Raw genomic sequence first — 13,401 nt, forward strand, 5'->3', positions numbered from 1 at the left:
CAGGAGCGGGACAAAATATGGCAGGCGCGGGCGGGAGCAGGACTGAAAATCATAATTCTTTGTGGGAGCGGGACTGCACAATGCGGGAGCGGGACTGAAAATTCTGTCCCGTGCAGACCTCTACTGCGTGTCTTCATCCACGTTATTTTCCCGGCGCTTGGTGATGCCATGACAACCGGGAAAAGGAAGTACATTTTCACGCATGCGCATATTTCATTTCCGCATTTTACATTTATTACTATCGTATAACACGGTCGCAAAAACTGCCGTGTGAACGCAAGTGGGGCTGCACCGGTGCTAACACGCTTCTCTCTAGTAAGTAGGTTTGTGACGTGTGAACGCTCCACAAAATTTACACCGGTGTAAGATAGATCGCAACAAAATACATCGGTGCAGCATCGATGCAAATATGTGCCGTGTGAACACCCCTTAAGCAGCCCTGTTCAAAACAGCCGATTTGAGAAACTGTTCCTTTAAATGATAGTGAGCCTCTGCTCACCCCACCCCCTTCTTCTGTCAGCCAATCAGGTAGCACTGTCCTCATGAATAAACATTCACAAAGGCAGTTTTCAAACCATGAGTAGAGATGCTCAGATGAGGGGGCGGGATAATTCTAATGAGCTCCCCTTGTGACATAGAAAGTGGAGCCAAATCTGAACGGCATGTTTTCTGAAGTAGCCAGAACAAAAGCTGGCTGGGAGTCTTATTTCAGAGTTTGTTGCTTGGTAGGCTTTAGATATCCAAAGGTATGTGCATAAGCACTGGAAAAAGTGAGTTCTTCATAATATGTCCCCTTTAAAACAGTCATCCATTGCACAGGTTTGTCAAAGGGGGCGCATATATTATAAACCGAAAAGGTTATTGAACAAAGCATTCATAAATATAAATATTTCTGTTATTTATAATATGTTTGTTTTATATGATGATGAATATAATGAGTAACGATCGATTGAAACATATTCACTGTTGTGCTTACTCAGGAGTTTACGCAGTCGTGTGTGTGCACAGAAGCCAAGATGAGGCCGACAGCTCATGACCTGCTCTTCCACAGAGTACTGTTCGAAGTCCACTCCTTGAAGCTGCTCGCTGCTCACTGCTTCATCAGCAACCAGTGTACGTAGACACGCAGTCAAAGAATGATTGATTCGCGTTTGACAGTGGGAGAATTTCTTCTAATTGGGCACCAGTTCATGTTCTTGTGATTTGAAAAATTCATGTACACTACCGTTCAAAAGTTTGGGGTCACTTTGAAATGTCCTTATTTTTGAAAGAAAAGCACTGTTCTTTTCAATGAAGATCACTTTAAACTAATCAGAAATGCACTCTATACATTGCTAATGTGGTAAATGACTATTCTAGCTGCAAATGTGTGGTTTTTGGTGCAATATCTCCATAGGTGTATAGAGGCCCATTTCCAGCAACTCTCACTCCAGTGTTCTAATGGTACAATGTGTTTGCTCATTGCCTCAGAAGGCTAATGGATGATTAGAAAACCCTTGTACAATCATGTTAGCACAGCTGAAAACAGTTGAGCTCTTTAGAGAAGCTATAAAACTGACCTTCCTTTGAGCAGATTGAGTTTCTGGAGCATCACATTTGTGGGGTCGATTAAATGCTCAAAATGGCCAGAAAAACGTCTTGACTATATTTTCTATTCATTTTACAACTTATGGTGGTAAATAAAAGTGTGACTTTTCATGGAAAACACTAAATTGTCTGGGTGACCCCAAACTTTTGAACGGTAGTGTAGATATGTCTCTGGATTTCACAAGATAATCTGAATAGGGTTACGGGAATTAATTTCAGGGAGTGGTTGAGGAAAATATTTATATAACTATAAAAATGGGCAGAGGTTGTACAAGTATGTGAATGACCATTGAGATTTTAGCATTTACTTCTTTTAAAGATCATTCCATCATCAGATAAATTGGCCTGATCATTAACACTACTGTGTAGTAAAACTGGTCTTTGTCGGAGCTGTTGGGAAGTTACAGACCTGTTTGCTGTGGCTAAGCATCGAAGAATGCGCTGTTGCTCCCTCACTGCATGTTTTAATACTGAATTGCATTCGTGGGAAAAGTACATAAGTCCCCCCCCCCCCCCCCCCCCCGTTTGTATACATTTATTTGTTTGATATTTTGTACAGGTGCTATAACTTTAAGTTACTTATTTATACATATAAATTAAATTGCAACTTTTAAAGTACACCACAAAGATGCAAGCGAGGCAGACGGGTGATAAATGAAAGGAAAACCTAGTGACTTTGTCGTGTTGTGAAGGACATTTTGCTGGCCTGGGTTCGGTCCACTTGTCCATGTGAAACATTTTGCTCCTGATGGGAGTGGTCCCTTCTAGGATGACTCCACCACCATCCAAATAGCATGCAGGCTAACTGAATGATTTGATGAAGATGAACGTGATGTAAATCATATTAAAAGGTCTTCATCAGCCCAGTTGAAAACCTACGGGAGCTCTTGGAGTGAAGGGTTACTCTGCTCTCCACCTCCATCATCAAAACACCAATTGAGAAAATATCTTTTGGAAGAAAGTTGTTCTTCTAACAGTGCAATTCCAGAGACTTGTAAGATCTTTTCCAAGATGCATAGACATTGTTCTGGCTGCTCGTAGCAGCCCAAACCTTATCAAAAACTGTTTAGTGTTTTCTTTTTTTCCCCTTTGTCACCTGTCTGTAGTTCATGTTTGCACAGCAAATTCACTTAAAGTGCTAGAGCAAAACATGTTCATATAGAGGCTTTGCACAGTCATGTGACCCCATAGCAATAGTAATTAGGGTGCCATGACAGGGAGCATGCTTGTATAGTACTTCATTCAGACAAGTTAGTTGTTATTGATGAGCATGGAAAGGTTTTGCTGCGTTTTTGGATACGCAAATCATTTTTGAATGAAAAAAGGATTCAGATTTTTTTTAATTTACCAAAAGTAATTCATTATCGGGGGAAGACAAGAGAAATTTCTTAACATAGAGGGGGGGGGGGGGGGCATTCAGCGGGACTCTGTGTTGAATAAAGAGGTCCAAAACCCTATGGTCTGCTCACTTGACTTCCACAAAGGTAAGAATTTTAAAAAAAAAAATCATCACTACTGCAGCATGGTGCTCATTCTTGTACAGTGAAGTGAACATGAGCCTCAACACAATGGCTCGGCACAGCTTCACTGAGACTTAAAGTGCATTTACATTTAGGGATCCTTCTGAGCACATTGTGTGCGTGCTTTGGACCCAGTCATTATGGGAAACACCTGATGATTTGAGCACAATCAGCACGCGTGTTCAAGGACACAGAGGCTTCGGGAAGTATTATCGTTATCACGGTCACGTTTGTTTCTAGCCATGTTATGACTTTTTGCTTTCGGTTTTGTTTGTGTTTTGTTTTTGTAAATATCACACCTGCTAATACAACCCCGATTCCAAAAAAGTTGGGACAAAGTACAAATTGTAAATAAAAACGGAATGCAATGATGTGGAAGTTTCAAAGTTCCATATTTTATTCAGAATAGAACATAGATGACATATCAAATGTTTAAACTGAGAAAATGTATCATTTAAAGAGAAAAATTAGGTGATTTTTAAATTTCATAACACATCTCAAAAAAGTTGGGACAAGGCCATGTTTACCACTGTGAGACATCCGCTTTTCTCTTTACAACAGTCTGTAAACGTCTGGGGACTGAGGAGACAAGTTGCTCAAGTTTAGGGATAGGAATGTTAACCCATTCTTGTCTAATGTAGGATTCTAGTTGCTTGACTGCCTTAGGTCTTTTTTGTCGTATCTTCCATTTTATGATGCGCCAAATGTTTTCTATGGGTGAAAGATCTGGACTGCAGGCTGGCCAGTTCAGTACCCGGACCCTTCTTCTACGCAGCCATGATTCTGTAATTGATGCAGTATGTGGTTTGGCATTGTCATGTTGGAAAATGCAAGGTCTTCCCTGAAAGAGACGTCGTCTGGATGGGAGCATATGTTGCTCTAGAACCTGGATATACCTTTCAGCATTGATGGTGTCTTTCCAGATGTGTAAGCTGCCCATGCCACACGCACTAATGCAACCCCGTACCATCAGAGATGCAGGCTTCTGAACTGAGCGCTGATAACAACTTGGGCCGTCCTTCTCCTCTTTAGTCTGAATGACACGGCGTCCCTGATTTCCATAAAGAACTTCAAATTTTGATTCATCTGACCACAGAACAGTTTTCCACTTTGCCACAGTCCATTTTAAATGAGCCTTGGCCCAGAGAAGACATCTGCGCTTCTGGATCACGTTTAGATACGGCTTCTTCTTTGAACTATAGAGTTTTAGCTGGCAACGGCGGATGGCACGGTGAATTGTGTTCACAGATAATGTTCTCTGGAAATATTCCTGAGCCCATTTTGTGATTTCCAATACAGAAGCATGCCTGTATGTGATGCAGTGCCGTCTAAGGGCCCGAAGATCACGGGCGCCCAGTATGGTTTTCCGGCCTTGACCCTTACGCACAGAGATTCTTCCAGATTCTCTGAATCTTTTGATGATATTATGCACTGTAGATGATGATATGTTCAAACTCTTTGCAATTTTACACTGTCGAACTCCTTTCTGATATTGCTCCACTATTTGTCGGCACAGAATTAGGGGGATTGGTGATCCTCTTCCCATCTTTACTTCTGAGAGCCGCTGCCACTCCAAGATGTTCTTTTTATACCCAGTCATGTTAATGACCTATTGCCAACTGACCTAATGAGTTGCAATTTGGTCCTCCAGCTGTTCCTTTTTTGTACCTTTAACTTTTCCAGCCTCTTATTGCCCCTGTCCCAACTTTTTTGAAATGTGTTGCCGTCATGAAATTTCAAATGAGCCAATATTTGGCATGAAATTTCAAAATGTCTCACTTTCGACATTTGATATGTTGTCTATGTTCTATTGTGAATACAATATCAGTTTTTGAGATTTGTAAATTATTGCATTCCATTTTTATTTACAATTTGTACTTTGTCCCAACTTTTTTGGAATCGGGGTTGTAAACATCCTTCCTGCACTTGGACCCGCCTACCGTCACATGCCCAACAGAAGACTTGAAAGTCTCTTTGAAAACCGCATGCTGATTGCGTGCAAATCAGCATCAGGTGTTTGTTTCCCATAATGACTGGGTCTCAAGCATGTGCACAACGCGCTCTGAAGGATCCCCGAATGTAAATGCACTTTAAATCTCGGTGAAGGTTGGGCTGTGCAGAGCCGCTGTGTTGAGGGCTCATGTTCACTTCACTGTATAAGAATGAGCACCGCGCTGCAGTTGTGAAATTTTTTAACTTATTTTTTTATTTTGAATTCTTACCTTCGTGGACATGAAGTGAGCATACCATAGGGTTTTTGACCTTTCCTTTCGACACAGAGTCCAGCTAAATGTTTTTTTCCCCCCCATACTTTAAGAAATTTCTCTAGGTTTTTTTTCCCCCCAATAATGAATTACATTTGGTAAATAAAAAAAATCTGATGTTTTTGTTTCAATCCAAAAATGCAGCAAAACCTTCCCATACTAATCAATAACAACTAACTCAGCTAAATGAAGTGCTACAAGCGTGCCCCCGTCATGGCGGCGTATTTACCGTTGCTATGGGGTCACGTGACTGTGCAAAGCCTCTATAAACCCATAAGATTGATCTGAATCGTGAGTCTATCTGCCAACACTTAGGGTCGTAGCTTGTAAGATCTTGTGTAAGCATAAATAAATAAATAGGGAACGTGAAGTTGTAGAAGGTCTTTAGAAAACATAGTTGTTTTTTCTTTATGCAAAAATATTGGTATAATTATTTAAGAACTGTCTGATTATGAAACAGATTCCTTATCCCCTATGAAACAGATCTGCTTCCTGAGAACTGTGTAGAGGAGAAGACCAAGGCTATAGACCCAAATGGCATCATGGCAGAGATAAACCACAGCGACCGGCCGGGAATCCAGCTAAAGTACGTTACTCATGTCTCTGTGCCACATTTCTGCTCATCGCACTTGACTTCTCTTGCTCACTGCTTTCTCTTTTATCTGAAAGGTACTCTCATGTCTCTCCACTGGAGCTAGACAAGTTCCTTGAAGATGTTAAGTGAGTCTGGAGATAATTAAAGATATGCTTTTGCTTTTAATCCATTATTATATGCATTTGAATGTGTTTCATGACCTTTTCTCATACGTTTGTCAGGAATGGGATCTACCCCCTAATGAACTTTGCCTCACAGAGGCCGCATCCTATTCCACGTGCCCTCTCTCTGTCCCAGGAGCACATGGAGACAGTGAAAACACCAACTCCAGAGCCTCAAGAAACAGAGACTAGGAAGGTAGGCAAAAATTTGCAGTTTGTAAATTCTTGGTTGCAAATTACTCAAGAGAGGCAGAAAATAGTAACCGATATGTAAACTGGATCTGGTTTTCTGGGAGGGTTTATATTTTGAGAGTTAAATGGTTTTCTAATATGCACTTAAAGCCCTTATATTGCCACATTCTATTGAGTGTTCATGAATTGAACTATTTTATGCAGGTTATCCAGATGCACTGTAATTTAGAGGCTAATGAGGAAGGTACCAGGAGTCATGTAAGTTGAACACATACCTCCGTGACTGCTTTATTTTACCCACATTACCTGAAACATTGTTTTCTGTCTCTTCAGCTTTCTCTGTTTTTGAAGATGGACGATAAACTTCACCGCCAGCTTAGCTGCGATGTTCTTCCAAGTAAGTCAACCTACATCACCACCTTCAGTAGCCTTATTCAGCCTCGGTTAAAAGTATTCTTTCACAATTTTGTATTCAAGAATTCTTGATTAAAGCATGTCATACAGATGGTTATCTATGAAAAAGTTAACAGTTTTATACAACCTTGATTCCAAAAAAGTTGGGACAAAGTACAAATGGTACGTAAAAATGGAATGCAATGATGTGGAAGTTTCAAAATTCCATATTTTATTCAGAATAGAACAGAGATGACATATCAAATGTTTAAACTGAGAAAATGTATCATTTAAAGAGAAAAATTAGGTGATTTTCAATTTTATGACAACACATCTCAAAAAAGTTGGGACAAGGCCATGTTTACCACTGTGAGACATCCCCTTTTCTCTTTACAACAGTCTGTAAACGTCTGGGGACTGAGGAGACAAGTTGCTCAAGTTTAGGGATAGGAATGTTAACCCATTCTTGTCTAATGTAGGATTCTAGTTGCTCGACTGTCTTAGGTATTTTTTGTCGTATCTTCCGTTTTATGATGCGCCAAATGTTTTCTATGGGTGAAAGATCTGGACTGCAGGCTGGCCAGTTCAGTACCCGGACCCTTCTTCTACGCAGCCATGATGCTGTAATTGATGCAGTATGTGGTTTGGCATCGTCATGTTGGAAAATGCAAGGTCTTCCCTGAAAGAGACGTCGTCTGGATGGGAGCATATGTTGCTCTAGAACCTGGATATACCTTTCAGCATTGATGGTGTCTTTCCAGATGTGTAAGCTGCCCATGCCACACGCACTAATGCAACCCCATACTATCAGAGATGCAGGCTTCTGAACTGAGTGCTGATAAGTTGGGTCGTCCTTCTCCTCTTTAGTCCGAATGACACGGCGTCCCCGATTTCCATAAAGAACTTCAATTTTGATTCGTCTGACCACAGAACAGTTTTCCACTTTGCCACAGTCCATTTTAAATGAGCCTTGGCCCAGAGAAGACGTATGCGCTTCTGGATCATGTTTAGATACGGCTTCTTCTTTGAACTATAGAGTTTTAGCTGGCAACGGCAGATGGCACGGTGAATTGTGTTCACAGATAATGTTCTCTGGAAATATTCCTGAGCCCATTTTGTGATTTCCAAAACAGAAGCATGCCTGTATGTGATGCAGTGCCGTCTAAGGGCCCGAAGATCACGGGCACCCAGTATGGTTTTCCGGCCTTGACCCTTACGCACAGAGATTCTTCCAGATTCTCTGAATCTTTTGATGATATTATGCACGGTAGATGATATGTTCAAACTCTTTGCAATTTTACATTGTCGAACTCCTTTCTGATATTGCTCCACTATTTGTCGGCGCAGAATGAGGGGAATTGGTGATCCTCTTCCCATCTTTACTTCTGAGAGCCGCTGCCACTCCAAGATGCTCTTTTTATACTCAGTCATGTTAATGACCTATTGCCAATTGACCTAATGAGCTGCAATTTGGTCCTCCAGCTGTTCCTTTTTTGTACCTTTTACTTTTCCAGCCTCTTATTGCCCCGTCCCAACTTTTTTGAGATGTGTTGCCGTCATGAAATTTCAAATGAGCCAATATTTGGCATGAAATTTCAAAATGTCTCACTTTCGACATTTGATATGTTGTCTATGTTCTATTGTGAATACAATATCAGTTTTTGAGATTTGTAAATTATTGCATTCCGTTTTTATTTACAATTTGTACTTTGTCCCAACTTTTTTGGAATCGGGGTTGTATATTTAGCTTTGAGCTAGTGTTAAAAGATGCTATGAGATTTTTCTAAATATTATAACTTTCCAAAGACGTTTTCTAGAACATGCATGCATGTATACAGTACATACCAGAGAATAATGAGGCAAACTGTATTTCACTACACTAACAAGGACTTAAGTTTTATTATAGTTCAAATTTAGTGCTAAACTCTATTCACATTACTGCTACATGATGCATGCAACATGCAATGTAAACATTTTTGTGTTATTTGTAAGGCATGATTGTAATATTGTGCATCTTATTCGACAAAGGAATCTGTTAATGTATTGTATTTAGACAATTCGGAACCATTTATTTTCATCATCAACACGTGCCATACATATTGACTAATCTTGGTGCTTAAGACTTGAACACTAAACTGGGAAATCTTTAATAGGACGGAGACGGTTCTGCTAAGCTGATGTGTGAATTGTGTGCGAATGGGGTAATCGGTGGGCGATATGACAAAAAAAAAAATTACGATCATGTAAAACATTTCTACCTGCAAAACAGTAATAACAGGAAATAAAAGGTTTATTTCAGCTATATAAAATAGAAAATCTTTATAAAATTACTTTTTCATTCTATTGCCCAGCTGTAGACTATATAATTTTTAAAGGTAAAACTAATAATTTTAATTAAAATGCACACCTATGACTGTTAGGGCTTTGAAAAAGCAAAGCTGCAAACAGATAGCGTGATATACAAAAGACCACACTATTGGGCAGCATGGTCTTCATATCTTTAGCTAACTCTTTAATTAGAGACTAAATACAATCTAATTATTTTGTTTTTTAGCTGACCACCCCAGAGATCTGGCCAGTGAGCTGGTTCACCATGCATTTATCAGCGAGGTGGGTTGAATAGCCTTTTCTACAACACAGATGTCTGACATCATTAAAACCAGCAGGCAGTTTTGTGCATGTGCTCTGTTTAATTTCTATTTCATGATTTCATTAATGATAATCTGCTTATGTGGTGATTTTGGACAGGATGACTGTGAGAAGTTGGCATGCTTTTTGGAAGAGGCACTAGGGAAACACTGGGGTGGGGCTTCCACGTCTCCTTCATCCATCGTGCTAATGCACTGAGTCACACTGGAATGCTGTTGTGAAGCAGAGAAGTTGGCTGGAGCCGGTCTAAGAGAAAGGAAACAGGGAGCTGACGAGTTACCAAAAGTGCAACACTTTCTAAATGGGAAAGGGCACGACATGCCTTGAAGTGATAGAATTGAATAGCTCCATGGTAGCAAGGCTGTAAAGAACTGACCGTTAACATTATCCAAAAAACCCACAACAGGCATGTTGCTCTTTCACCGGTGATGAATCCACCATGTATTCCTTTATATGTTTGATGGATTTTTGTGGACATTCTCAATGCCGTTTTACCATGCTGGATGGTAATGTCCATCTTCCATCCAAGAAGTTTTTGGCAAAGGAAAATGCCACAGAAGTAAAGTCTTGGGGGGGGAAAAGAACTTGGGGAGGAAACAAGAAAGGATACTATAAGAACAAATAGTTGGTTCTCATGGGTCTGCCAGCCCATGTCTCTTGAAGTGTCAAGGTTGGGTGTTTTTTTTTTTTTTTTTTTGTTTTAAATATAAAAGATAACTACAGTGTGTATTTATTTATTGTTTAAGAATTAAACATGAAAAAAGTATGACACTTCAAATTCCCATTTCCAAATATGTGAAATGTTTTATTCCCTGCAAAAAAAAAAACTGATTGAATAAATAAATGAGTGACCAGGAGCTGATGAATGTACTGTAGCAAAGTGCCCTTTAGTTTTGTTATGGTTAGAGTACTTCTCCCAAAGTGAGACCTAAAATATCGCAAAAGACTGGTTCTTACAAAGCACAAAGTGCCTAAGTAAGAAATGAATGTCAAAAGTACATGGAATGGTATTGCCATTAATCCATGAGCTTGAGTTATACAGATTGGTGGTTCACTTGCAATAACCTTGGACTTGTGAAATTTAGCGAGCATGATTTTATCTGCATGTAACGTATGCTAAATATTCTTAATACTATTTGTGTAATATCCTTAGAACAAAGGTTCTGCTACGTAATCACCCTTACACTCACTAGCCATTTTAATAGGAGTACCTTGCTCGTTGACGCTCATTCAAGACTGGGTGGATTGAAGAATATTTAAGAAACTGCTGATCTCCTGCAAATTTTCACACGACAGTCTGTAGAGTTTCCACAGAATAGTGGGAGAACCCACTATGTTCTGTGGGTGGAAATGCCTTGTTGATGAGAGAGCTCAGAGGAGAAAAGGCCAGGTTGAAACTGACAGGAAGGCTATGGTAATTCAAATAACAGCATTTTGTACATTCTTAAGTGCTTTCCTGCTCACTACTGTTGTAAAGAGTGGTTATTTGAGTTACCTTCGCCTTCCTCTTAGCTTAAACAAGTCTGGCTTTTCTCTTCTGACTTCTCACATCAACCATCATTGTCAAACAATCAGAGCAGCTGTTTCTGAAATACTCAAACCAGCCCATCTGGCATGGCACCAACAACATTCCATGATCAGAGTCACTAAGATCATTGTCCCCCCCCATTCTGATGTTTGATGTGGACATGAACTGAAGCTCTGTATCTACATGATTTTATGAATTGTCCTACTGCCACGATTGGCTGATTTGGATAAATGCTTGAATGAGCAGGGGTACAGGTGTTCCTATTATAGTCAATGGTGAGTGTAGATCAATTCATTGGATAATTACCAGGTTAATTACTTCTGCACTACTAACTAACTAATGGCTTCTGGGGTTAAAACCCAGGGGTAGCAGAGTAAGACCTTTAACCCCAACTGTTCGGCTCTATTCTTAGATGTTACTGGATGAAAGAATGGTTTTGTAGCAACCTTTATGATCTAGTAAATTATTTCTGCAACTGTAAATGGAACATTTTGACTTAGAAACACTTACCACGCACTATCAGACGTGACCAAAGTGACAGTTTTTCTGTATACTGGACTTTCCAGTCCAAGCCTACAGGCACTTTAATAATATGAAATATAGACCCTTAATTCTTAATAATTAACAAAACTCCAAGTTGTGATATTTAACATGTTGGATGAGAAGGAATCCCTCCATCAAGGTTAAAAGGGCTGTTCTTAGTTTTGAGTTTGCACCATATGCAGCAGTATTTGCAATGTTTGATGTTCCGTTAAAGAGCCGTTTACATGCACGTATAAAAACCAAGTGAGATACATGCCAAATAAACACTGAAGAACACTGGAATCAGTGCTGGCAGCTTGGGTTGGGTCAGATGAATGGAGAAATTTAACACGTTGTCTCTGGAAAATCTTACTATGACTCTTGGTTTAGGGCTTGTTTTGTCGTATAATTGTAATTCAATATTCTGTTTCTTTTTCTCTCTCATGCTGTTTATGCCAACACTATCAAAAATTTAAAGTGCTGGCCATGAATTGTTTTAGCTAGAAGACCAGCTTTTTTTTTTAAAGATATTTTTTGGGCGCTTTTTTCACCTTTTTATTTGGATAGAACAGTGTAGAGACAGGAAATGAGCAGGAGAGAGAGACGGAGAGGGATCGGGAAATGACCTCGGGTCGGAATCGAACCCGGGTCCCCAGATTTATGGTATGGCGCCTTAGCCACCTGAGCCATGACGCCCCCAGACCAGCTTTTTTTTAGTTTTAGGCCAAGTACAACAATATTACCCCTGCTAAAATGTAGAGTTACGGTATATAAACAGTTCAAACTGTACAAGCTAAACCTGGTTAATCCAGCAATGACTGCACTCATTTGGACTCCAGGGAGATTTCAGTGATGGTACCACATTTGTGAATGGCTTTGGCTCTGAAAGGTTTCAGATTATCTCAATAGAAATGATTTTATATGTCAGAACATGAATGTTATTACCAGGATTTTTTGGTAAAGTGTAGTATATGAGCAGCCACCACATCCTTCTGAAATACTTGTGACAGCTGATCATTTTCCTGTAGGACAGGTGATTTAAAATACCAATGGAGTCACACATGGAAATATGTTCTCAATTATATACTGAATCATTTAGTGTCATCCTGATATGTTGGACATTGTGTAAAGTAGATACAGGACAATATATAGATAAAGGAAGAAATTACCACATACACCGATCAGCCATAAAATTAAAAAAGCTGAGAGGTAAAGTGAATTACATGGATTATGTTGTTACAGTGGCACCTGGTCAAGGGGTGGGATATATTAGGCAGCAAGAGAACAGTTAGCTCTTAAAGTTGATGTGTTGGAAGCAGGAAAAATGGACAAGTGTAAGGATCTGAGTGACTTTGACGAGCACCAAATTGTGATGGCTAGGTCTGAACATCTCCAAAATGTCACATCTTGTGGAGTGTTCCCGGTATGCAGCGGTTAGTACCTACCAAAAGTGGTCCAAGGAAGGACAACAAGTGAACCAGCGACAGGGTCATGGGTGTCGAAGACTCATTGATTTGCATGGGGCACACAGGCTAGCCCATCTGGTCCAATCTCACAGAAGAACTACTGTGGCACAAACTATTGAAAAGGTAATGCTGACACCTTTCTGTTTTAGCCAGCATTAACTTTTTTGACCTTGTCGCCGGTTCACTCGTTGTCCTTCCTTGGACCACTTTTGGTAGGTACTAACCACTGCATACCAGGAACACCCCACAAGACCTGCCATTTTGGAGATGCTCAGACTCCGTCATCTAGCCATCACAATTTGGTCCTCATCAAAGTCACTCAGATCCTTACGTTTGTCCATTTTTCTGCTTCCAGCACAACTTCAAGCGCTGACTGTTGTCTTGCTGCCTAATATATCCCACCCCTTGACAGGTGCCATTGTAACAACATAATCCATGTAATTCACTTTACCTCTCAGCATTAATTTTATGGCTGATCTAAACATGCACAATGATTGGTGACGGCCTCGGTTAGATAGTTTACT

The 13,401-nt window shown here is 40.0% G+C and overlaps 1 protein-coding gene across 2 annotated transcripts in view; it reads left to right on the plus strand.

Moving 5' to 3' along the window:
- The window catches only part of nrbp2a (nuclear receptor binding protein 2a), a 151,961-nt gene extending 141,822 nt beyond the window's left edge, over nucleotides 1-10,139 (plus strand). For both annotated transcript variants that reach the window (XM_060931603.1, XM_060931613.1), the window contains 8 exons: nucleotides 981-1,113; nucleotides 5,855-5,957; nucleotides 6,041-6,091; nucleotides 6,188-6,323; nucleotides 6,524-6,577; nucleotides 6,653-6,716; nucleotides 9,267-9,322; nucleotides 9,461-10,139. In XM_060931603.1, the coding sequence (XP_060787586.1) occupies nucleotides 981-1,113; nucleotides 5,855-5,957; nucleotides 6,041-6,091; nucleotides 6,188-6,323; nucleotides 6,524-6,577; nucleotides 6,653-6,716; nucleotides 9,267-9,322; nucleotides 9,461-9,559 (696 nt within the window). In that variant the 3' untranslated portion in view covers nucleotides 9,560-10,139. The remainder of the gene's footprint in view (nucleotides 1-980; nucleotides 1,114-5,854; nucleotides 5,958-6,040; nucleotides 6,092-6,187; nucleotides 6,324-6,523; nucleotides 6,578-6,652; nucleotides 6,717-9,266; nucleotides 9,323-9,460) is intronic.
- Nucleotides 10,140-13,401: the final 3,262 nt, after the last annotated feature.

Source organism: Neoarius graeffei, chromosome 1 (genome assembly GCF_027579695.1).
Source record: "Neoarius graeffei isolate fNeoGra1 chromosome 1, fNeoGra1.pri, whole genome shotgun sequence".
NCBI lineage: Eukaryota > Metazoa > Chordata > Actinopteri > Siluriformes > Ariidae > Neoarius > Neoarius graeffei.